The following is a 25,521-nucleotide window of genomic DNA, read 5'->3' on the forward strand; positions in this document are numbered from 1 at the left end:
CGCCCCCATTATAAGACCACCAATCAGAATTGAAATGGCTTTAGCCGTGTTTGGTGAGCAGATCTGAATAGCCAGGTACTCCCCCACCTTCCTCTTCCCCATCTCCTTCCCCTCCCCACAACCTTCAGCCTCACAACATACCCCAATCGAGGATGCCATAATCTCACTGGCTCCAGATGTTTGGGAGCAGTTGGGACTCTTCTGCGGTATTCATTTAAAATAAATTCCCATTAACTTAGTTGGTATAGCAACGCGAAGGCAAGGTGAAGGTCCTGGGTTCAAGTTCTAGATGCGACCGTATCTTTTCTGTTTCAAATTTTCGTTTAAATCGTCAATACTATCATCAATAATTAAAAAAATATATATATGTATTAAAGTTTTGAACGCAAACATAGATAAAGTTACTTGACTTTTTCGTTTCATATAAAAATATTTATTATGAAATTTACAAACCGTGACAAATATTTTTCAAATGTTAAAATTTTGTTTCATAGAATTATTTTACTATTTTTGAGAGCGTCCACAGTAAACTTTTAAATACAAATGCAAAGCGTGATATTCTATCATTCTAACACTATTTAAATCGTATATCTCACCGTAATACTACTTGAGATAGCATGAATTTTATGAGGCTGCTAGAAATATCTCCCAAAAAGATTCTACTGGAGTTCGACGCCTTGAAAAAATATCTTTCAAAATTGTCCAAGTGGTTAATTAATTTAATATTACAGGATGGCCTCCACCTCAACTCGCTGACCATCGGCTACGTGTCTGAGGGCACGGAGCACATCCTCGACTTGCGCCTCAACCGCGAGCTAGTGCCCTCCGACTTCTTCGTCAAGTACCAGCACAACGGGAAGCACCAGATCAACAGGCCCACTGGAAAGGTAACTTCAACACTTGAATAGAAGGGTTCCATGACATAGCAGAATATTGAAGTTAACACGTCAACTCCGGTGGTGGGTCAGGAGGTTAACTCTCATTACTTTATTTAAACAGTTGTATAATGCTTCACGATTTGAAATAACAGGAAGCCTAGTAAGTCTGATCCATGTCCTTGTGCTTTTTCTTGAGCTACTTCTCACCCCAACAATGACTATGTAATTTTTTTCTGAAGGATTTGGAGCTATGCCACTATGTGGGCGTGGTGAGAGACCTGAAGAACTCCTGGGCGGCCATTTCCACCTGCCACGGGCTGCGAGGGGTGGTCTACGACGGAACCGCCATGCACTACCTCCAGCCCAGCGATGGTAAGTTCATCATTCATCAACTTTAAATATAGGAATCCATCGACTTATGGCAAATCCATCCAAGTCAATATATCATGTCGAAAATAATTTCCTTTTAAGCCAAATTAACTGCTCTCCTTAATAGTAGCGACATTCATTTAAAAGTGTGGATATTAAGAAATTGGATTATGGGCCAGTATAGCCTAGTATTAATGGGTGAGCATGACATCACAGGCCGAGCGAAAGAGCATTTCTGCATGAAATTTCATACATTCGGCCTGTCATGCTGGCCCTTGAATGGGCTTATGAATGGGCTTATGGGCTTGAACGGGCTTATGGGCTTGAATGGTCTTATGACGAGCTTTGCACATAATCTTTATATATATGTAGGTCATAAGCACAGAATTGAATTGGTCATAAGCATAGGTATCATCAATAACTAGAAATGTCAACAATATTAAGTGTATTCAACTGTTGTTCAAATGTTTTGCCTTTGTTAGAAGTCAATTTGAATACAATTCTCCCGTCTGAAACCCACATTACAATATTCATGTTCAAGTTATTGAAATAATCTTCTTTATGTAAATAAAAATGTAAATTAAAATTAAACAATAACTTTGTAAACCTCACTTATAAGTGATGTTTACAAGCACTATAAAGTCTATAGCACTATAAACCTATAAGTGATGTTTACAAAGTTATTGTTTAATTTTAAATTACAATGTCACATCACAAAGTAACCGCTTCATATGAAGAAAAAATGTAAATGTTTGTTTGTCCGAAATATTAAATCTCTGAAAGTTCTTTAACGGTTGCATTTGAATACGAGTGTGTTTTAATATACCTATATTAAAAAGATGTCACCTGTGACAGGTAAAAACATGCCTTGCCGGGGCATCGCCTAGGATACCTTGGATACCGCACCGAGATTGGGTCCCATTAGCTCAGTTGGTAGAGCGGTGCGCCGGCAAGACAAGGGTCCTGGGTTCGAGTCCTAGATGTGACCATATCTTTTCTGTTTCAGTCTTCAATAATTAAATATTACGTTATTAGTTATTTCAAAATATAAGTATTCTTTTTACTTTTATGATTTCCAACATCTCTAATTATTATTGGTCTTTTTTCTACAGACAGCGACATAGAATCCGATCACTTCCTGTACAAGCACGAGGACCTAGTCTCCAACCACACCTGCGGCTACCAGAGCGGGTCCATGTCGGGCAACGAGACGCACCAACACCACGAGCACCATGACCACCATCAGCATCATGAACCCCACGGTGGCCCCACCACTCTGCATTCCTCGGCTGATGGACTGGTCATGGGTGCCAAGCATGAGGAGTTTAATAGGATACTGAGGGTACGGATCATATTATTATTTATCATCAAGCATTAGTTATTTCTACCTAATCCCAACCAATCCCAATGACTCTAAGTCTAAAAGAAGTTCAGAAGTAACGAATTGTTCAACCACTCGAGTGATAACGCATTAAAAAAAAATGTTTTTAGCGTTAGAGATTTCCAGACGTTCGGTTTGGGATTCAACCGCACTCTTTCCAAAAATCATGCCTTACTATGCTTACTATGGTTTATAGCCAATTAATCTACCTATGTTTCACTACTTATCCCGTATTTTAAGGATTTATGAAAATAAAAAAAAATTGTCATATAATTTAGAAACGGGTGAATTTCGTATGTTAGCTACTCGAGTCAACTGGAATATGAGTTGAGTGATTGGCTTTATAGTTGGAAATTTCTCGCCCTCAAAAATCATTCCTCTGAGTTTTAATACCGAGACATAAACTGAATATAGTTCTATATAGCCAACGAATTCACATATATTTTACCGTTTATTTTTAGGATTTAAAAAAATTATTAAAAAATCGTAAATGCGCAAATCCCCCGAGTCAAAAATGGCCTATTATGGTGTGCGATCACTCGAGACGTTTTGCAAACTCGGCATAATACGCCGAAAATCACTTAAGTTGTTAGTTACCGAAATTGTCCTACCTCGAACTTATTTGCGGAAATATGTAATACATATTACTATTTCTGTATGTTGTCTATAATAATAATAATACTTGGATGACCTTTATAGCGCCGTTTTTGTGCAAAAACACCTCAAGGGCGCTGTACAAACTTATAATACATTTCTACAGTGATCTATGTTATTACTTAACTATTTATGGAGAAAATATACAGTACAATACTTACCTGGTAGGTTACTTGAGATTAACACTTAATTAACATTATCTAATTGTTTATTGGCGAAATTTAGATACAGGATTTAGGACTTAATTAAAAAATTGAATATAACTGGACTTTCTCTTAGGATTGGTATATTTAATTTAAGGGTACGACAGCTTAAAAAGGTAAGTTTTTAGTTTAGACCTGAATTCTGTTGGACTTGTTATGGATCTTAGTTCCGGAGGGAGTTTATTCCAAGCCTTCGGCCCAGATACTCCGAAAGCGCGATCACCAAACTTAGTATTTGGCTTGCGCTTAGGTTCTATCAGTCTGCCTACAGCTGCTGATGTTGCTGATCTAAGCGTTGACTGCCTCAGACCAGTGTTTTCCGGGAAGCATAGTTCAGAGATGTAGGGTGGGGCCATTTCATTGATGGATTTAAACACCATCCAGCACAGTTTGTACTGGATTCTTTCAGGGCACTTGAGCCAGTGAAGGTTACAAAGGTGTTCTGAAATGTGCGAATATTTTGAAACCCCGGTTATGAGCCGTGCTGCTGCATTAAACACTGATTGAAGTTTGTCAATTTGATATTTTAGAAGGCTGGCATAAATGCCGTTGCAGTAATCGAGACGTGAGACTACGTAAGAGTTGATAAGTAGTTTTGTTGCTTCTGAAGGAAGGTTTCTTCGGACAGACTTGAGTTGTCTTAGGTGAAAAAAACCGGTGCTTACATTCCTATTTATTTGACTTTTAAACGAAAAGTCTGAATCTAAATTGACACCGAGAAGTTTGACTGTTGTTTTTGGGATGATATCGCTGCCGGAAATAGTAATAGGTGAATTGTCTATGAAATGTTGACGTTTGTTTGTGGCTACCCAGAGAAACTCAGTCTTAGATGGATTGAGCTTCAGCTTGTTTGAAGACATCCAACGAGTTATTGCTTCTAGACATTCAGTTATACGGATCTTGAGACTATTGATTTCATTTGGAGCGCAGTAAAAATAAACTTGCTGATCGTCAGCGTAGCAGTGAGACAAGAGATCAAATGACTCGATTATTTTGGCGACATCATTTGTAAAAAGGATGAAGAGAAGTGGACCCAAAACGGATCCCTGGGGTACCCCTGAAGAAAGTGTTGCGAAGTTGGACAATTTATTTCCAACCCTCACGGCTTGTAAGCGATTGGATAAATAGGATACCAGCCAATTTTTTATGTCGGAATTCAAACCAAATGTTTCCTCTAATCTCCTAATGAGGAATTCATGATCAATCGTGTCAAACGCTGCACTCATGTCTAGGAGTGAGATAAGTGATAACTTACCTGACTCTACGGCCAGAGTTATGTCTGATAGCATACGAAGTAGTCCGGTTTCAGTTGAGTGGAACTTTCTGTACGCAGATTGACGTTTTGCGAATAATTTGTTTGAATTCAAGTAACTGGTTATTTGTGCGGCAGCAATTTTCTCCAGGATTTTTGAAATAAATGGTAAGTTTGAAACGGGCCGATAATTACCTAAGTTATCGGCGTCTAGTTGTGAATTTTTCAGGATTGGTGTAACTACAGCTGACTTTAGTGGTTCAGGAAAGTCACCCGTGCTAAGTGATTTATTAAAAATGTGAACTAGGAATGGAGCTAAAACAGTAGAACATTGTTTTAATAACCATGTCGGTATGGGATCAAGACTGCACTGTTTATTAGGCGAGCTTGAAATAATTTTTATTACTTCTTCCAGCGTTGTGGGTTTGAAGGAAGACAAAATTCCTTTAGAATTTAAAGTGAATATTGGCGGAGGGGCGTGAGATGCGGAAGCACGAATGGATTCAATTTTCTATGGACTTCAGCAGGGATGGGGAACCTACTGCCCGCAAGCACTTTCGGTGCGGCCTGCCGAGCAAAAAAAAAAACTTTCAGAATTCCAGAAAGGTTTTCTTTCACAGTGTTTCATATACATTTTCAAGGCATTATTACAAAACCCAGAGAAAGCTATAACAAACCTGACTATTAACTACGTATGCTTACTTTACTAAAAAGCAGTTCAGACACAAATAAATAGGCAATCGAATACCCCATTTTAATTTAATTTAAATTTCTTATTGTTGTTTTACTAATAAGAAATCAAACCTGTAATAAGAAATTGTGAGTGTAATAGTACTTAAACTGGGGACTCGCTTACACATATAATTGCAGTTGTGGATTCATCTGCAAACGCCTTTAAGAAGGAAACCATTCTCGTGTTTTAAGTACATTTAAAAAATTCTAGTTGCGGACTATGTGCTGCATAAATCATTTGTAAGAATGTAACACAGTGGAACCCTCTTAAGAGGTTTTCCAGGGGACCGGCAAAAAAAAACTTCTTAAGCAGGAAAACATCTTAAGAGGGTTTTCAATTTTCTCTTAATTTTGTATCAAATTGACATCCAATCGAAGGATTTATAAATATTGTAATTGTATAATAGGTAGATGAAATGAAACATATGTTTCGTCTGCTTGCTACAAAAAGTTCACTTTAAGTTGATTTTAGACAACAAAAAAACTGCCTACTTATACCAAATAAATGTAAAGAAGATAAACTAACTTAAAATACCAAAAAAAAAACTAAAATGTTTATTACGAAAAGGGGGATGAAAGTGAAATGTAACAGCACAACCACCAACCACGAAACATAAACCCAAACTAAAAGTTTATTTTCATTTTCATGATAAGGAAAGATGTCTAAAATATTGACAAAAAGGATAGGAAAAGATGACAAAAGTCAAATGTTTCGTCCTAATGCTAGGTCCCATTTTGTAGAGTGTCAGATTAAGTCAATTTTACAAAGTGTTAAAAATTTACACCAGTCAAAAAATATTAGTATTTTAGAGATTTCCCCGACACAGCAAAGTTATGCGATAATGGGCTCTAAGGCCTGTAAAGGAAGACAATTTAGAGTCCATTATTTCATACATTCTGAATATGGAAATTCCCGTTGGACAATGGACAATGCTTGTTGATAATGGCATTTATTTTGCCAATATTAGACAAGTGGTTTTATTTTGAGACTGCATGATAACAAAAGAAACCCGCATGGCCAGGACACGAAGATGCCTATGTATTTACAAAGAGATAAGAAATTCTCCCACTTAATTAATTTTATTTCGTAGAAGACTGGCCTCTGTAAAGCTGATGAAATCGGATAAAGCACAGTTAAAATTTACGTATTTGAAAAGGTATTCACCAACCAGCTCATTTCAAAATTTGATAAAGGCAATGGTTTGACTCTCTGTCGAGTTTGCTTACTACTACTACTACTTGACAGCTGGGTACAGATAGCAGGTGTTGATACATGTTCTTTTAGTAAAAGGTGTTTCTCCAAAATTTAAAATCAAATATTGCTTTAATCAAAAATTAAAAAAACTGAATATAAGGTACTTTTAATCTTTTTATATTATATAGGTTTTTATATTATATAGTTCATTAAACACGTGTTTTCCACTGCAAAAAAATCAGTTGAATGAATTCTCATACAATTTGAAAAAAAGAGAAAAACTTTTTTTTGCCAAAAATTTGCGTAAATTAAAATACAATTGGCGCTTTACGCAACGGCCATATTTAAATTTGCAGATTCACGAAGTATGTAGTGATTTGAAATAATATAATATTGAAATGCAAACTTCGCGGCGCGGCGTTACCGGCATGGACAAGCCTCTCAGATGCAGATTTACGAAGTATTGATTAGAGATAAGACGACATTTTTCCGCGGAAATTGAAATTTCGCGGCCCCCAACATTATTTAAATAATTAAATAAAAATACGATTTGAGTAGATGTCTCCTTTTTCTTTTCAATGGATAACCATCCACATTGTTTATGCTTCTATCTCTATCGCACGCATTATGATTTATGTGAGAGTTGGAGATGCATACATTCAGAATAACAGTTCCGTCCATCTGACACAGCAACGTTATGCGATAATGGTCTTTAGAGAAGGGTATTTTAGAGCTCACTATCCCATGCTTATATTATGTATCTTACATTTGGTTATTCCCAGTGGGCAATGGTCATTTTTCAAATCGGTGAAATGGGTTTTATTGAGATGCAGAATGACAACAAAGGAGCCGCATGTCGGAGCATAAAACGAAATGGTTATTTTTATTGGGCATTTTAAATCCTGACAATTATATTTTGTGCTGTAAAACTTTTTAAAAGGGTAATTATTTTGTTGGGGGATTATATTTTGGAACTTTTTAGGCGGGAAATCCTTTAAGGCGGGAAACATATTAAACGGGAAAAAAAGGCGTATTTTGTATGGGAATTTTTCGGGGTTGAAAAAACTGAACTTCTTAGACGGGAAAACATATTAAACGGGAACTTCTTAAGCGGGTTCCACTGCAATAAAATTCCAATATTGAATTCATCCGCATTTTGAAGGAAAACATTATTGTGTTCGAAGTGCAGTTATCAAATCCAAGATGCCGTCTGTGTGCTGCAAAAATCGGATAAAACCGTCTTCATGTGCTGGGTGTAGTTTCAATCAAAGCTGGGAACTCAACAAACATGCAATATTAAGTTAAAAGCAGTGTTTTCTTGCGAATGACGTCTTAAAATTCTATTTGCAAATTCATCTGCTGGCATTTCGAAGGAAACCTTTTTCTGAAGGTAGTCTATGTACACCATATACATACTCTAAAATTCGGAGGAAAACAATTAGCTTCTTCCGCGCGTATCCATTATTTAAGCTGGTGAACTCAAGGAAAACCATTCTCGCGTTCTGAGTGCAGTTATATATTTCTATTAGTAGACTAATTTGTGAACATGACCTTTGACCACTCATTTTCCGTTTTTTGTTCTAAGAATTCTTGTCAGTTGTGATATAAAAATAATATAAAATCTAACCCTAATGACCACTGTAGCAGAGCGGCAAGCTCTGGTCCCAGGGGTTTTAGGTTAAAATTCCTAGGAGGTCAAAGAATAATAGTGGACGATATACGCTCATTCCTGATCAAACTTGACATAATCTCAAACAAATAACATGGATTTGTGCCAAAAAGATCCACGATTACCAATCTCATTCTTAACATAGATTACTGGACAAACGGATTCCCACTGACGTAATTTATCTCGACTTCGAGAAAGCCTTCGATACTGTTCCAATCAATAGACTGTTGGCTAAACTTAAATTCCTAGGCATAAGAGGACGACTTCTCGAATGGATCAAATCCTTCCTCACTGAGAGAAAATTACAAGTTCGAATTGGCAACCAACTGTCATCTGAGCGAAATGTGACCAGTGGTGTCCCTCAAGGATCAGTTCTCGGTCCAGTTCTGTTTATTTTGTACATTACGGACCTGCATACTATAATAAAATCAGACTCCAGCTGCTTTGCAGATGATACAAAATTCTTTGCCAACCCACACACTCATCACAACCAACTGCAAAATGATTTAAACGAAATATATCAATGGACCAATGATTGGCTTCTAAAACTCAATGTCGAAAAATGCACTGTCCTACATGTTGGAAAAACTAACCCTACACTTGCCTACAAACTTAATGGAACACCTCTAAAAGCAGTGACATTACGACAAGAGTTACCATATCACAGGACTTGAAATGGGAACCACACATCGCTGGAATTGTGAAAAGAGCAAATTCACTAACATATCTAATCAGGAAAACCTTCCTTGACCTAACACCGGACATGATGTTAAAAATATATAAAACATATGTGCGACCTCTCCTGGAATATGCTTTCCAAATATGGAGTCCTTATTTCGCAAAGGATATAAATCTGTTAGAGAGAGTACAGAGACGTTTCACAAAAATACCAAGAGCTCTGAAAGATCTACGATACGAAGATAGACTCAAGGAACTAAGATTACCAACCTTACAAGAAAGAAGAGAAAGGGGTGACTTGATCGAGACTTTCAAAATTTAATCTGGACATTACAGTTGCCCTAGCATCCAAGAAATCTTCACTACTAATAAAAATATAAATCTCCGTGGACACTCAAAAAAAATTACCAAAACGCCTTTTGCATCTAATCCTAGAAAACACTTCCTTGCAAATAGAGTAGTGGATGCTTGGAACAAACTCCCACAACATGTCATCGATGCAACAAATATAAATCAATTCAAAGCTCTATTGGATTTACATTTGGAGAGAAGAAATTAAAACAACTCAATTACTGTCAAACTTGTTGTGAAATCAGATATGAGCGCATCAGCAGAATGCTGCCTGCTCATTACATAATAATAATAATAATAAATAAGTTGAGGATACTGTCAGTATCTCCCTTGAAAAGACCATCATTATCTTCCCTTTCTCCTCCTCCTCGAAACCTGTTTACGAAATTCAAACAAGATCCCTTTACATTTGTCTTACAGTACAAGCGCCAAGCATCAGATGAGCCCAAGATTCGCGGCCCCTATAACGCCAACAAGCTGTCCCGTTATGTGGAGCTGGTCCTGGTGGTGGACAACAAGGAGTACAAGGACCTGGGGGAGAGCCTCAGTAAGGTGCACCACCACTGCAAGGATATTGCCAATATCATCAATTCTGTAAGTAATTTTATTGCTAATATTTATTTATTTATTTTTCATGTTCTCCGTAAAACGGTTATTCACCAATACATTATGGAGAAGATTACAAATTAGACAAAAAGTATAGCAAAACACATAAAAAGGTCAGTTTCACTACTTTGTGACATACGTCAAAAGATAATTGCTAAACTGCCTGTAGGTTACGTTAAAAATGTCGATGGTCAATGCAGACTCGTTGAGCAGTTCAGTCGCTCTGTTGACTGGGGCGTTCTGATAGGCAGAAGTCCTCGCTTTTGGAGCATAAAAAAGGGTATGGGACCTTCCACGAGTATACTTGTCTGGGACATATAAGTTAATCTCTTTCAAAATAGGTGGATTATGTATAGTTCCAGAGATTATCTTAAAAAAATGTTTTCCTAAAAATATTTTTCGGCGGGCTTCTAATGTATTAAGATCGAGCATTCCTGCTAAGAATAAGGATGGATACAGGAAAGGGTAGTACATATATTCCCTCATATATAGGTAACGCATGAATCTCTTTTGTACTTTTTCTATTTCGAGAATATGGTTTTGCTCAGAAGGGGCCCAAATAATGGAGCTATATTCCAAGATACTGCGAACAAGTGCTTCATACGTTCTTTATGTTATCACATAATTTGATAAAAAGGGACACTTCAGGTATATTGACATTTTTTTGTCTTTATATCAGAGTGTCACTATTTCCAATAAGCTTTAGTAACGGTAGAAAACAAAAGTGAAATTCAAATAGATGTATTTAAAAATAATCTTAATATTTCCAAGACATTATTTTATAATAATTAAAATAAAATAACTTTGTTTAACACCACTTTATTGTATACATTTTCAATATAAAACCAACCGGTTTCGGTTCACCCAGAACCTTCATCAGGGTTATTTTTATTTTATATTATAGAAACAAACAGTACATGATTTACAGAGTTGAAACAATATACAGGAATAAGATACTTCATGTTGTGCACCTATGATATGTTTCCTTGTAATGTCTGCTAAGTGGTATGTTTATTCCTTAATTACCAGGCGACTTGTGTAGTTTATAGGTGTGTGTGTGACGTGTTTAATGTACGTGTGAGTGTTTGTGTGTGTGTGTGTGTGTCTGTATGTATGCGCATTGAATAATTTAAATTATTGACATGATGCCACGTTTGAATTTGGGCAGTGAATCCGAAAAAATTAGATGCTGCATTAAAACATTGAAACATGTTAAATCAACAACAGAGTTACAGTGCATTTATAGTAAGATAGAAGAGGGAGAGAGAACTTCAACTTTGGTGGGGTGGCGAGTTCAGTCACATCTGCTGCTTTTAGGGTCAACTGAATTCTTCTTTAATAACCTTTGATTAACAAGATTGTTTAACGTATTCTATAATCATTATTTAGATAAAATTTGAACAATGTTTGTTTTTCTTTAATATTTCCAGCTGTACGCGCCGTTGAATATATTCGTAGCCCTGATAGGAGTGGTTGTCTGGACAGAGTTTGACGAGATAACGCTGTCTGAGAATGGCGATAATACTCTGACGGCATTCCTTCACTACCGAAGGGAGAAACTCATCAAGGATCATCCCAATGATAATGCACAGCTTTTAACGTAAGTCTCATATAATAATAAAATAAACATGTTCCAATGACGTTGGTACATACTTTAAAAAAAAATTTAATACCACATGAGAGTCCCAACTGCTGTTGTGAGGCGAAAGGGAAGGAGATGGGGAAGGTTTAAAAGTATCTGGCTGTCACCAAACATGGCTAAAACCATTTCAATCAAAGTTTAGATTCTGAATGGTAGTCTTTCACTGGGGCGATACTGAGATTATCTTCCACACTTTACTACGGCCATAAATGGTTATTTAATATCATTAAAAATATAAAAATTCAGTTGCGTGTCTGTCCTTTTGACTCTGGTTGAATGAACTCTGGTTTCCTTTGAATTTAAGTCTCAAAATTGGAACTCACTGTGTAAAGAATTCAGAAAGTGTTAAAGTGCCTACCTACAACAATATAATATTTTTAACATAAAATTATTTTAATTTCCATTTTCGAAATTGGAACTGATTTATCAAGTATATCCTACAAAAATAAAGTTGGTTGTTTACAGGTAAAAACATATAATATGCAGTAATTTTTGATTGAAGTACTAGTACATATTGACTTAATAAGCCGACGTAGCTCAGTGGTCCAGAGCACCTGACCAGACATCAGAAGGTGCGGGTTCAATTCCCATCGGCGGCATTTATTTTTATGGATATTTCAAGCGATTAATTATTGCTTATAATATAATTTGTTATAATTTATCAAGAATTCAAACTATGTCATGATTTTTCATAGGTCTGGGATAGTGGTACATAATTTTCAAGTTTGATATTGTTCTAAAATCAAGCCGTAGATGTAAATATTGATTATTATATTTCAGGAGGGAGCAATTTGTAGGCGGAGTAGTGGGAAAAGCGCTTAAGGGTCCCATCTGCACATTTGAGTTTTCCGGTGGGGTGGCCATGGACCACTCCAGCGTGGTGGGACTGGTTGCCACCACCATCGCCCACGAGATGGGACACAACTTCGGTAAGAAACTTTATTATTATTGTTACAAGACTTTCGATCTACATTTTGGAAAGAAATTGTCCAATTATTATGTTTTATGATATTAAAAAATATTTATCAAATACCGACAAAATTACTCTCCCATCCCCCGGATGCCCATTACCTTTACCATTACCTTAAATAATCCTCACCGCAAACAAGCGGTGCGGTTGTAAAAGATGCTTTTTACTTGCAAGGGCTACAATAATACTATTTTAGTTACGCTCAATCTCTTTTAACATTTTGCAACTCTTAATGATCGACTGCTGGGCGATGTTCTGTTAAAAAGGTAGGTGGTAACTAATATTGTAGTGTTACTGGAAAGAGCAAAAAGAATTTTAAGACACACGATCGCTCCGCGATGTGGGGTGGACCTTAGTGAACCCCTTTTGTTGACTGTCTTCTTCAGTAATCATAATGATAACAGTTAATTAGTAACCTTTTGGAAGGATTTGCAGGACTTATGGAATGGACTGCATCAAAGATATTAGAAGAACGAGATATGCTATGTTGGCCGCCGGACCGTAGCCGGAGTACTACCTAATTAGGGTACTTTGAACGGTATCGGGACGTGTACGCACAGAAATCTGTTCTATGTATTAGTGCGGATACCTTAGCGCAAGCGAAGGTGTGCAGTAGTATTGGTGAATAAAACCGGCGACACTCGGCAAAACAATTCCACTCAGTACGAACTGCGCATAGCACATCTCGTTCTTCTAATATCTTTGGACTGCATTAATAGAATAAAGAAGAACACAAAAAAACTTTGTGGGCATGATTCGAGATCCAAAAGTCTGACTGATCAGAATTAATTAAATTTCAATGTGCTTCTTCATCATTGATCAATTTTCATTTTGGTCAAATTTAATGGCGATATACAATGTCAGGCAGTGGAAGAGAGAGAGAGAGAGCGCTTTTTAAATGAGCTAAAATCACAAGTTAGTGGCCAGTTACGGCTTGCATTAAAATCTTTGTGGAAGGCATTTCTAGTGTCTAGTATTATCTACGTATTCAGTGACTGCATCTAATGACGAGTTTGTTGTGAGCAGGTATGGAGCACGACACGGAGGCGTGCCACTGCCCCGACGAGCGCTGCATCATGAGCCCCTCCAGCAATGCTCTGAGCCCCACGCACTGGTCGTCCTGCAGCCTCGAGTACCTCGCCCTGGCTTTTGAACATGGAATGGACTATTGTCTGCGGTAATCATCAACACCCATTATTTTTATAAATTTTAACAAAGTTAAATCTGTAACAAAGGAGTGTGTACGAGATGATTCATAAAAGTGAAGGATGCCAGAGTGTGTGCCAAAACAGAGTTGTGTCCTCTGTACGTACCACCCCTCCGAAGGAAAGACAGGATTCTTAGTTAGTTAGTTTTGTGTGAATTGTTCTTATGCTTAAAAAGCTCACTTAAGAAATGCCAGCTCTTATGTTCGGAGGGATCCTAAAACAATCAATATGATTCTGTTGGATAATTTATGTGAACCTTGAGTACTTATTTACAATCAACTAGCCCCAACTGTGAAATTTAAATGTTGAGAAAATACTATAATATCAATACAAAAATCTTGGTTTATAAATAAAATTGTGTTCTTTTCGAGTCCAGAAATATGTTTTTTCTTGTTAGATAAGAACTCTCATCTATATATTTAATAGCGTCCCCTGTTTCTTCTTATTGTTATAAAATCCATCATCCATTAATTTATTGCCTTTGCAGAAATAAACCCACAAGACTATTCGACTCCCCCGTGTGTGGCAACGGGTTCGTGGAGTCGGGGGAGCAGTGCGACTGCGGCCTGTCCAAGAACTGCGACAATAACCACTGCTGCGATCCCGCCACCTGCATGCTGTTCCCCAATGCGACCTGTGCCACCGGGGAGTGCTGCGATCTGGAGGTAATATTGCTAGCTTAACTCCTGCTTATCATTTAACCTTTACAACACTGGAATTTTCAATGCTGGACTTTTGAACGCATTCTGATATTTTGACACAATGTATTATTTTAGTGAAACTTCATGGATCACGTATACGACATCCGCTTACGTGGATAGCCAATGGATCACATTTGTGGCAGCTAAATATTGATGTTACACCGAGCATGCCAATGGAAGGCTTTTGGGAAGATTGCTTCCGTTAAATGAGACATTTCAAGTCTAAAGTTTCTGTGAAATAATTTTCTCTAATTATAAATGACCTAATTGTGCTTGTTGCTTGCAAAATATCATGTTATGTAACACAAATAAGCAATAGTTACGGACTCCCAAAATGCCGGATAAAACCCTACCAGTTTTTAGTTCCAACATGTGCCGCAAACACGGCGCCAGTCGCGCTCGAACGCGGCACAAACTAGGCCCGCGGCCATGACCCGTGACCCGCCAGTACAAAGCAAACGCTCCTAGAGCTAGGGCACGTCAATTGCGGTGCTGAAGTTCCCGCGTCTGACTCGAACGCTTTGTGCCAAGGCCTTCCGCCGCTTAGCGGCCAGCCCCATTTAATTAGGGCATCTTATTTGAATAAACCAGACGACAGGTAGTCCATTTTTACCTGCCTGGCTGACTTGAGGGATTGCCTAAATCTCAACCAACGTAATACTCAAGATGCATGTGAGTTCGTTATTAACCTGTTTTTCCCCTGATGTGTCGTGTTTGTTGTAATATTAACTTCAGTACCCCGGAGCCCAGAGAGAAATTAGATAATGCTAAGATGTTTATCACCCATGTTTTGTGTTGTTTAAAACTACTAATGTCTGTCTCATATTGTGACGCCGTGTACTGCTCGATGTATTAAACCCGCTGTAACACGATACTTCTTTCATTTGATAGCTGAATGCGACGTGAACCCTTCTAGCAAAAGGTAGGTCCAGAAACATAAGTCCGATTGAAGATCCACGCCTGAACTTGAGTAGTCCATCTTGCCGACCCATAGAGCTAGTCGCCGGCACTGTACACCCCCGCCTCGCTGGGGGCCCTCAACTCCACGAACCTAACAATCAATAAAAAAGAGTATAATATTAAAAACAGGTTCCAAATCACTCTATTTTTTATCGTATGGACTACAAATATTAAAAAATATATATATTATTGTGATTTTAGACTTGCAGACCTTCCAGCGCCGGTTCCATGTGCAGAACCGCCGATCACGAGTGTGACCTCCCCGAGTTCTGCACGGGACAATCCGAGTTCTGCCCCGATGATGTGTTCAAGATGGATACCGAAACTTGCGACCATGGAAAGGTATTAATCTCATTAGCTAACCATAAGAGCGGACAGAGGATAGATCTTTTCTCATCTATCTAGTAGCACTCAGTTCCTTTTTGTTTTGACTGCATTCTTTTAAATCTATATCATACTTTGAGGTTAACATTGAAAAAAAATCTTCTCTTAGGCTTTCTGCTACCATGGCTCCTGCAGGACCAGATCCGATCAATGCCGGCTGCTCTGGGGACCCTCTGGAGAAAGCAGCGATGACCAATGTTATGAAATGAATAAAAAGGGATCCAGGTAACGATTATTTTACTTCTTTAATATCATACTTAAGGATTGGGTGAAAATTACTAATAATTGAACACATTACAACACTCTGAGGATGGGTTATTTTACAGAATTTAAACAATTCATCAAATTTCAAAGTTAATTTTCAAGTTATGTGAAAGTTCTTCACATAACTTGATTACAGTATAACCCCTATTTTACGTTTTTTAAGGGACTGAAAAAAAAAAACGTAATTGGAGGGAAAATGTAAAATGGGGGTTTGAAAAAAAATAACATTTAAAGTTTGTTTCTAAAAAAGTAACGTTTTATTAAAAACAACATTCAATTTTATTTATTTTTTATTAAAAAAATCTTGTATATTAGTTTGTTGCATTTTTGTTTTTTTGTTATGTATTTCTCTTTCAAGACTATATAAAGATTTAAAAATGTCATCTTGAATATCAGCACAGCTTGTAAAGTAGGTTTTTAAACCCTCGATGAACCTCATTGCTTCTTCTTTAGTTGGAATATCACCCTCTTCTTCATCAGACAGTTCTTCAGCAGACAAGTCTGCTGGTGTTAAATGACTGTCAACAATGTCATCAACTTCCACCAAGTCTGATGTCATAATATTGGAGTCAATGTTTACATAATCCTCCAGGGGTTGGTCTGAAATTCTTTCCCAGCCTTCTATAACACCACACTGGACATTTTCTTGGGTACTGGGTATGTCCTCCTGCTCCTTGTATATCCCAGCTTTCCGGAAACAATTCTTGATGGTAGAGTCGGTTATTTCACTCCATGCTTTAACGGTATAATGCATTGCATCTAAAATGGACATCTTAAATTTGTTGGGGTCCTCACCTCGTTCTAACTGACACAATAACTTCTGTACCAAGTTTCTTCTATAGCAGTGCTTGAATGCCCGAATTATCCCCAAATCCAGGGGTTGCAGTTCACTTGTACAGTTAGGAGGAAAAAATGCCAACTGAATGTTCCTCAAAGTCAAGTTAGTGGGGTGAGCTGGGCACCTATCGAGAAATAACAATATTTTTCGATGATTTACTCCCATCAGAGCGTCTAATGCAGTAAGCTGTTTTTCAAACAAGTTTGATGTCATCCAGGCTTTTTTATTGGCTGCATATTTTGTCGGCAATGTCCTGACATTTTTGAAGCAGCGGGGTTTTGCAGACTTCCCAATCACTAACGGGGGAAGCTTCTGACTCCCATCTGCATTTGTAATCAAGAGAACAGTGAGACGAACCTTGCTTAACTTTCCTCCATGACAGGCTTCACCCTTGAAGCTGAAGGTCTTAGAAGGCAGAACGTTGAAGAACAGCCCAGTCTCATCGGCATTGAAAATATCTCTGGGAGCGTAGTCTGCAATTAATGTAGGTACATCTGTCTGCTTCCAATCTTCAGCAATGTCCATATCAACACTTTGCGATTCTCCGCAAATTGATCTGTAGACCACATTGTGCCTCTTCTTAAAACGATCTATCCATCCATTTGATGCAGTAAATCCTTCAATATTCAGTCGATTCGCGATGCGCAGCGCCTTTTCACGAATTATTGTACCGCCGACAGGAATATTACTGGCCCGCGCACTGACGAACCACTCTTTTAAAATCTCCTCCAATTTTTCGTACTTCGACGCTCTGATATACATACGATTTTTCGCCCCGGGTCCACATTGAATAGCGCTTTTTTCAATAGATTCGCGGTTTTTGATGATTGTGGCCAAAGTAGTAACGGGTATTCCTAAATTTCGGGCCAGCGAAACGCGTGAGCCAGCGTGTTTATTCACTTGTTCGAGAATTTTCCTTTTCTCTTGCACTGACAAAGCTTTCCTTTGGTTAGACATTACGTGTTTGAAAAAATGAGGACGTAAAAATGAATAATATCGAACCGAAAGCAATATTAAATAATAAACCGCGAACTAGTAGCTTGTAAGACTGATGACAGAATAATACAAAACACAAACACATTACACAATACCAAAAGAAAAGATGGCGACCAATGGACCAATCACCTTATTGTGCGCCAAACTCGGGCCAATCACAGCGTCGCTCGCCAACCAATCACCGTACGCCTTTTAAAAACACGGAGTTTTCCCTCCAATCACCTTGTTTTGCGCCAAACTCGGGCCAATCACAGCGTCGCTCTACGACCAATCACCGTACGCCTTTTAAAACCACGAAGTATTCCCTCCAATCACCTTACACTGTTCGAATGTCACGACCCAATCATTGTCAAGCGCGCGTAACTCGCATATTTTGAATATTTCCGACGTAAATTGCGGGAAAAAAAAACGTAAATGCGGGTATTAAATGTACTGAAATACATCGGGACTGAAAAAATTACACGCAATTGCCGGGAAAACGTGAATTCCGGGCACGTAAAAACGAGGTTATACTGTATATCATTATGGGCAAGTTGTTTCACTGAACTGCAATAATAACAGAACTGAAAATTATTTGAAATTTGATGAATTGTTTAATTTCTTTTAAACAACCCATCCTATGCCGTAGCTTACACTGGTCCATCACTATTTTAATATGTCTCTGTGTACCTATATATTATGTATTGTATCTACTTTTCTTCTTCATTTTTGTGTCAGTAGCAGTTGTACACCCTACACCAGAGGTTCCATCAAAGTAGGCGCTTTAATTGCCCTGTGGCAATTTAAGTTTTAATAAAAATCAAAATTATCATGACTACAACCATTTTATGGAATGGAAAATCACCCGCGTGGCCGGTCCGCGGATTGGGTGGGAGGCACAGAAGAGGAGATGCGGGAGTGGGTGCGTAGCTGGATTTTCAGCGGTTGCTGTTATAAAGAGCAAATATCGCTCGAAAATAAATGTGGAAAAAGAAATGAGAGTAACTGTATCAAGCCTTAATCCCCAATTCGAAAAATTGTGCAGTGAGCAGCAGGCTCACCCGTTGCACTAAACACACACCTCGAGAGTATGTGGAAGGTTTTTGTAATTATATTTGCATTTTATACGTATATTCACTATGTTTTCCTACCAGTAAATGTACTTGTTCATTTTAAATATGAGTTGCATCAGTATCTTACCTGGTTTCTTCTTCATTGTCGTACAAATATGAAATATAGCTACCACACATAGATATTATATGACTGGGGCGCCACGAGAAAATTCCAATTTTCTAAGTGTGCCACGACTTGGAAAAGTTTGGGAACCCCTGCTCTACACAATAAACAACATCCTGTTTTATTGTAACCTGAAAAATGTTTTATAATATTTCCAGGCACGGCAACTGTGGCTACAACCGCCTGAAGAAGTACTTTTCTACGTGCCAGGAGGACAACGTGTTCTGCGGCATGCTTCACTGCCGCCATCTCAACGAGCGCCTCGAGTTTGGCATGGAGAGCGTGGCCATCCTGTCGCATTCCTTCATCAATAGCCGCGGCTCTATCATCCCGTGCAGGACAGCCATCGTGGACCTGGGACTCAATCAGGTGGACCCGGGGCTTGTGCCCGACGGTGCCATGTGTGGCGAAGGGAAGGTATGATACCTACATTATATTACATTAGTCAAGTAAATTCCGGCATACTGTGCAGAATGGCCATCGTGGACCTGGGACACACCCGGGGCTTGTGCCGGATGGGGCCATGTGTGATGAAGGAAAGGTACTACACTACACTTGTCGAATAACAAGGTTCATCATTCTGAGCAAAACGGGCGCTGTGACCTCAATAATTTAAAGAATTATTTCAAACCTTATTTTTTCATGTTTCGTTTGTAACTGACAGCTGTTAATTTCTTTAAACGGTTTATTTAATATTTTTAAATTCTATTTTCAGATGTGTGTAAACCAAAAGTGTATGGCCGTGGCTTCTTTAAGGCTTGGCGCACAAGCCAGGACTGATTCTGGTGCAGTTTGCCCCTCTGATTGCTCGGGACACGGAGTCTGCAACTCATTGGGTAATTTCGCCTTCCTTTCAATACAACATACATGCTATCAAATTACAAAACTTTTTACTTTGTTCTCTACATATAAATGTGTGTATGTGTCTCAGACACTCTTATCTTCTTCCCCTTGTCCCATTCGGTTCGGTGTACCCATCGCTTCTGAGCAATTTCAGTGACCTCCGTCCATTGCAGGCCCCTCTTGATCATCTCCTCGTACAACCTCTTGAATTGCTTTTCTTGGATTTTTCTGGGGCAACAAACTGAACTTTTTCCCTCAGGAATTCCTCCAAAATTTTATGCAGAAGTTCCTTAGTATGCCTAAATACATGTCCAAGCCACCTCGTCTGGGACTTTTCTATGAATATTAGTAGTAGCAGTAAAAACTTTGACTAATAAACGACTAAAATAAATTTCTTTTTAGGTCACTGCCACTGTGAGAAAGGGTTTGCACCTCCGCTATGCAAACTGCCCGGTCCTGGAGGAAGTCTGGACTCTGGACCTGCCAGCGACCCACATGGTTCGTATCTCCGCTATTGTCGACAGATAATGTTTTTGTCCCTGTCATATTCAATAGAAAGCAAAATTTGGACAAACGTTTTCATATTTAAAACATACGCTGTTTCATACGCTTGAATGGCTTAGATATATTATTTATGTGACTTGATCTGAATAGCGAAGTCTACTTTTCCCAACTTGCTTTTCTGTTTTGTATGATGCATTGTAAATCTTTTTTATTGTATAAATTATATATCCAAGGATTTATATAAATTTCATATACATCTTTGGATCTCATTTGAAGGATTTCAAGTTGATATTTTATTTCAAAGTGTATTTGTGATTAAAAAAATTTGTCATTTTTTCGAGTACATATTGCAAAACGTTAGTGAAGAATTCTTACAGAATTTAATAAAATCTTAATTTTTTTAGAATTTTATACCATCTAATTCTTATTAAACTTTATTTATTAAGTGTTTTTGTTTTTTTTCCAAATTCTGTTTGATATCTTTAATTTTTGCAGAATTTTAGTTTACATCTCCTTTTCTTGAAAAAAAAATCATTACATAGATCTGTTGATCCCCTCCTTCTTTCTCATAAACAATGCATGTATCAGATAGAGAATTTACAACAAAACTCTCTATAGCAGGACCATCAACATTAAAATTCTCTAATCATTTTGTTGTACTATTTCTGCTTACAGCCCAAAAGCAAATCACGCGGGCGCTGCTCATCTTCTTCCTTGGCATAGTCCCCTCGGTCGTTCTTATCGTTTTCTTCTTCTACTACTCCCGTCAGAACTCCATCATGTTCTGGAAGAAACCCAAAGGATCAGCGTACGTACAAAACCAACCCAAACACAGTCTCTTCTGCTGCAACACCTCATCCCCTTGCCTTGGCTTTGGTAGCTCAAACAGTGGTGGTCCTAGTTGCATGCCTTGGTGTACCCCCAAAGACAACGAACCAACAAACAGCGGAGGTTCTAGCTGCATGCCTTGGTGTGTTTCCAAGGATGAGCAAACTAATAATTTGGATAAAAGTGCACCTCAAAAACGCAGCAAACTTGACATCACAAAAACGGGACTAATATCAACAACAAACGAACACGTTACAAATAATTTTGCAAGTTATCGAGCACGCGTATATAGTCTACGAAAGAGCGGGTTCTTTGGCGGGTCAAAAGATGATAAAAGTGCATCAAAGTTGTTAGATTCTGATAAAACAGTAGATTCGTCCAATTCCCGTAGCAATGTTCCATCAGTTTACGTAGAACATGCTCCCGTTAAAGGTAAAATGTTTGAAAAGAATGTGAAAGGTTTAAAAGTCGACACATCCATTCGTAATGATTATTCTGATAGTATTTCCACGGCTTCTACTTATTGCGGTGTGACTCCGGAAACTAGCGATATTGCGTTAGTTAGCGAAGATATGCCAACAGGAGTCGTGTCAGTAAAAGCTTTGAGAGAAAAACTCGTTTCTAACACGAGATCGACTAGCTCTAATGGGGGTAATCATTCTAATAACGGTTCATTCGATAGTGGACATTTGACAGTTCAAACGAAGACACCCAACAGTTTAACGCCCCGTATGTTTAACACTAGAAAATGTTGATTTTAGATTATTTATTTATTATTTCGATTAAAATGTGGTCTCAAAAAAATGGTTGGGTTAAGGATGAGTCAACTGAGGCACTATTTCAAGAAACTATATCAGAGATCAAAAAATTGAGCACGAAAGAGTGGTAATCGAAACATTGCTTGAATTGAATTAAGTCGTGTTTGGTGACCAGATCTGAAAAGTTAGGTACTTCCTAACCTTCCTCTTCCCCACCTCATAATCTTCAGCCTCACAACATTCCGACTGGGGATGCCATAGTCCCACTGGCTGCGGATAGTTGGGAGTATTTGGGACTCTTGCATTTTTAAAAAGCAATAATATTGTCCCGATTTAAAATATCACAGCATTTTAATGCGCTCCCAAAATAGTTTTATTAAAAAATTGTCACCTTTTTGCATAGACGCATTTTTGAATTATTGCCCCGGATGTCAAAATATCTTTTCTCATCTTTGCTCAAAACGTTAAATTAAATGTTAAGGTAGGTAAGTCTTCCAAATAATTAATTCTTAACCCTATTAATATGCTAGTAGTTCGTACCCGATCTTGTCATTCTTTCCCGACTTCTTTTCTGAAACATTTCTCTCTCACATACACCTAGTCAAATGCGAGTCTCGACACTTTTTAAAGCTCCATAGTTCGTGATGGAAATGATATTATAAACTAAAAATAGTTACTTTGACTTAATTTGTGACCGTGACAAAAAAACATATTTTCCGCTTAAGGTGAAGCACTACTTTTTACCTTACACATCTTAGCCTTTGAAATCTACACAAGGAGTGTTATTGTTAGCAGACCGATTCCAAATGTTCCACGACGTGGTGCACCGCCTTATTAAGATTTTATGTTAATTCTCCTACGTGTTGTGTTTTTGTTTTTTTTAATGCTGTTTGCCAAAGTTTGTGGGTGTTTTTCTTTTGCATATTTTATATTTTTTTACAGTATTTGATTTATCAATGTTATATGGATATTGTAGATGTAAAATGCTATTGCTTTTGTCAGATCTGCTACATAATATCTATTTTGTCTAAGTGTAGTTTTGTCAATTTTATCCCTTTTGCTTTTGGTGCAGGTATAATTACTAAAACAAGTAAAAAATATTATTCAGTGAGTTTAGCAAAGTCCTGTTTCAACTCGAACACTTTGCATTTCGTCTGTCTATAAATTTATTTGTGTGTTCCGGGTCTGGTCAAGATGGTAGTTGTGTTGGATAGTATGTTTTTGTTCCATCAGAGTGCGTTCATGCGCTCTGACGCACAAGCTGTGAAATCGGGATAATCAACATCACGCGAAGTCTACTGTTAAGCCAGAACTACTAGCTTAGCCTTATTATATATTAGTAATTAATTAAGCCTAGATTTATTTTAATTGTTTACTTTTTTCTTATTATTTGTGCAAAAATATATGGCGTTCAGAGCAGTGGTGGTTCGTGACTTATGGGTGTTCTAGAGTGCCAATATTACAAAAATTGCATTATTGATGTTGTTGTAGCTGAAAACGTCTTTTATTTCGAAAATTCGGTTTTTTGTATGAAGATTTTCAGGAAATCCTTTCGGTGCATGACCAAGCTGAAATTTCCTGAAAATCTTCATACAAAAAATCGAATTTTTGAAAAAACATCATTTTGGACTGAACAACATTAATACAGTCGAATTTTTCAAACTTAGCACTTTTTCACATTCAAAAGTTACGCGCCGCCACTAGTTCAGAATTAGTATATGTTTTAATATGCCAACTTTTCACTCTGTTATAATATGTCTCGTAGTAGAATTTTTTTAGAGAAAATATGTAACATTTTTTTTGCATATTGAGCCATTGAAAAGGAAAAAGATATAATTTTAATAACAATGTGTTTTGTTTGAAATTCTCAAATATGTAATTAATAATTAGATGGTGGTGGTTTTATTATTATTAATTAATTTTGTAGAATTGATAATGTCATTGCACCGGTAATAAAATTGACACCATTTTGAAAAAGTCATTCCCGTTGGATATTACTGGTTCAATGACAATAATAATTATTCTTGTTACCCATTTTTACCAAAAATTAAATAATATTTAGTAGTAAGATTAGTTTGAATGTTTTTCTAGTAATGCCTTGTCTTATTTTCTCGTTGACAATAAAACTGTTGGTTTTTTCTTTATTTCTGTCTTTGGGTTATGATTTTTTAACACTTTTCTTTCCTATAACTAACAAATGTTTCCTTTTTTATTATTAGACGTAGATGGTTCTGAATTTTAGCCTCTAATGCACGCTTTGGTAAGTACACTTTTCATATATTTTTTATTTTATTTTTAAATGTAGCATTGATTTATTCACTAATATATATATTCACATCCCAACACTATGACTTTGGGTTTTTTTTGTTGTTATTGCAATAATCGCTACTGTTCTATTATACATTACATACAATACAAAACTACCTAAAAATACATGCATAGAATTGTTATCTTTTATGAATTTTGTTTTATAATTTACACACTTTATTAAACATTGACGATTTAATGTTCTTAAAATTTGCATTTTTATGATCAAATTTTAGGGAACATTGAATAAATAATTTTAGGACACATTGGAATATACGAATTTTAGAGAACATTGAATAATTAATTTTAGGGAACATTGAACAAACAGATTCTAGGGAACATTAAATAAACGAATTTTAGGGAACATTGAATAAACAAATTTTCGGAAACATTGAAGAAATAATTTTAGGGAACATTGAATAAACGAATTTTAGGGAACATTGAATAAATAATTATAGGGGACATTGAATAAACTAATCTCATTTGATCGTCACTCTGATATTATTTTTATGCTGGCAAATAGAAAGTAAAAAATTACACTAAGTATGTAGGTACACTTTCCCCTACTTTATAATATACTTACACACATTAAAATTTAAAACCATCTCAAAAGATTAATCAACCCCTAAAGCCTCTGACATTTTGTAGTGTACGTCTCTTATAAGAACTGTCAGAATACAGATTGCGTGGAAAATATTTTCATATTACATCAGATTTCAGATAAATTTGCTGTTTTTGAACGTATTTCAAAATAAAAATACTGTTCTTCAAAGCAGATGTCTCTTTCAGATTTTAAGTGTTGCACATTGACAAATGCAATAAAAAAAATATTGAAAACAAATGTAGAAAAGTCGCTTACCGATTGTTTTTGCCATCTAAACTGTAATTATTACTTTACACGAAACTAAAAATGTATTCAATTAGACAAAGGTATTATAAAAGTTATTATCACTTCACTTTTTTTCGTTTATATAATACATATAAAAATATTTTATTAAAAAACTTGCATGCCTTGAAAAATATTTTTCAAATTCTAAATGTTGTTTCATACAATTATTTAAAAAATTTCGGGAGCGTTTACAATAAATTTTTTAATGAAACAGATAGCGCGGTATTCTCTCTTTCTAAAAATGGT

At 37.0% G+C, this 25,521-nt stretch overlaps 1 protein-coding gene across 1 annotated transcript in view; it reads left to right on the forward strand.

Annotated features, from left to right (window-relative positions):
• The window catches only part of Meltrin (disintegrin and metalloproteinase domain-containing protein meltrin), a 219,648-nt gene that overhangs the window by 186,627 nt on the left and 7,500 nt on the right, over window positions 1-25,521 (forward strand). Inside the window, exons 3-16 of the mRNA XM_089646892.1 lie at window positions 732-887; window positions 1,118-1,250; window positions 2,360-2,589; window positions 9,783-9,956; window positions 11,399-11,568; window positions 12,391-12,539; window positions 13,607-13,757; window positions 14,276-14,453; window positions 15,651-15,791; window positions 15,943-16,058; window positions 19,305-19,563; window positions 19,862-19,982; window positions 20,392-20,487; window positions 21,169-21,301. Coding sequence (XP_089503018.1) covers window positions 732-887; window positions 1,118-1,250; window positions 2,360-2,589; window positions 9,783-9,956; window positions 11,399-11,568; window positions 12,391-12,539; window positions 13,607-13,757; window positions 14,276-14,453; window positions 15,651-15,791; window positions 15,943-16,058; window positions 19,305-19,563; window positions 19,862-19,982; window positions 20,392-20,487; window positions 21,169-21,301 — 2,207 coding nt within the window. The remainder of the gene's footprint in view (window positions 1-731; window positions 888-1,117; window positions 1,251-2,359; window positions 2,590-9,782; window positions 9,957-11,398; window positions 11,569-12,390; window positions 12,540-13,606; window positions 13,758-14,275; window positions 14,454-15,650; window positions 15,792-15,942; window positions 16,059-19,304; window positions 19,564-19,861; window positions 19,983-20,391; window positions 20,488-21,168; window positions 21,302-25,521) is intronic.

The sequence above is a fragment of the Hesperophylax consimilis genome, chromosome 25 (genome assembly GCF_061612785.1).
Source record: "Hesperophylax consimilis isolate HC1 chromosome 25, BYU_Hcon_1.0, whole genome shotgun sequence".
In the NCBI taxonomy this organism is placed as follows: Eukaryota; Metazoa; Arthropoda; class Insecta; order Trichoptera; family Limnephilidae; genus Hesperophylax; species Hesperophylax consimilis.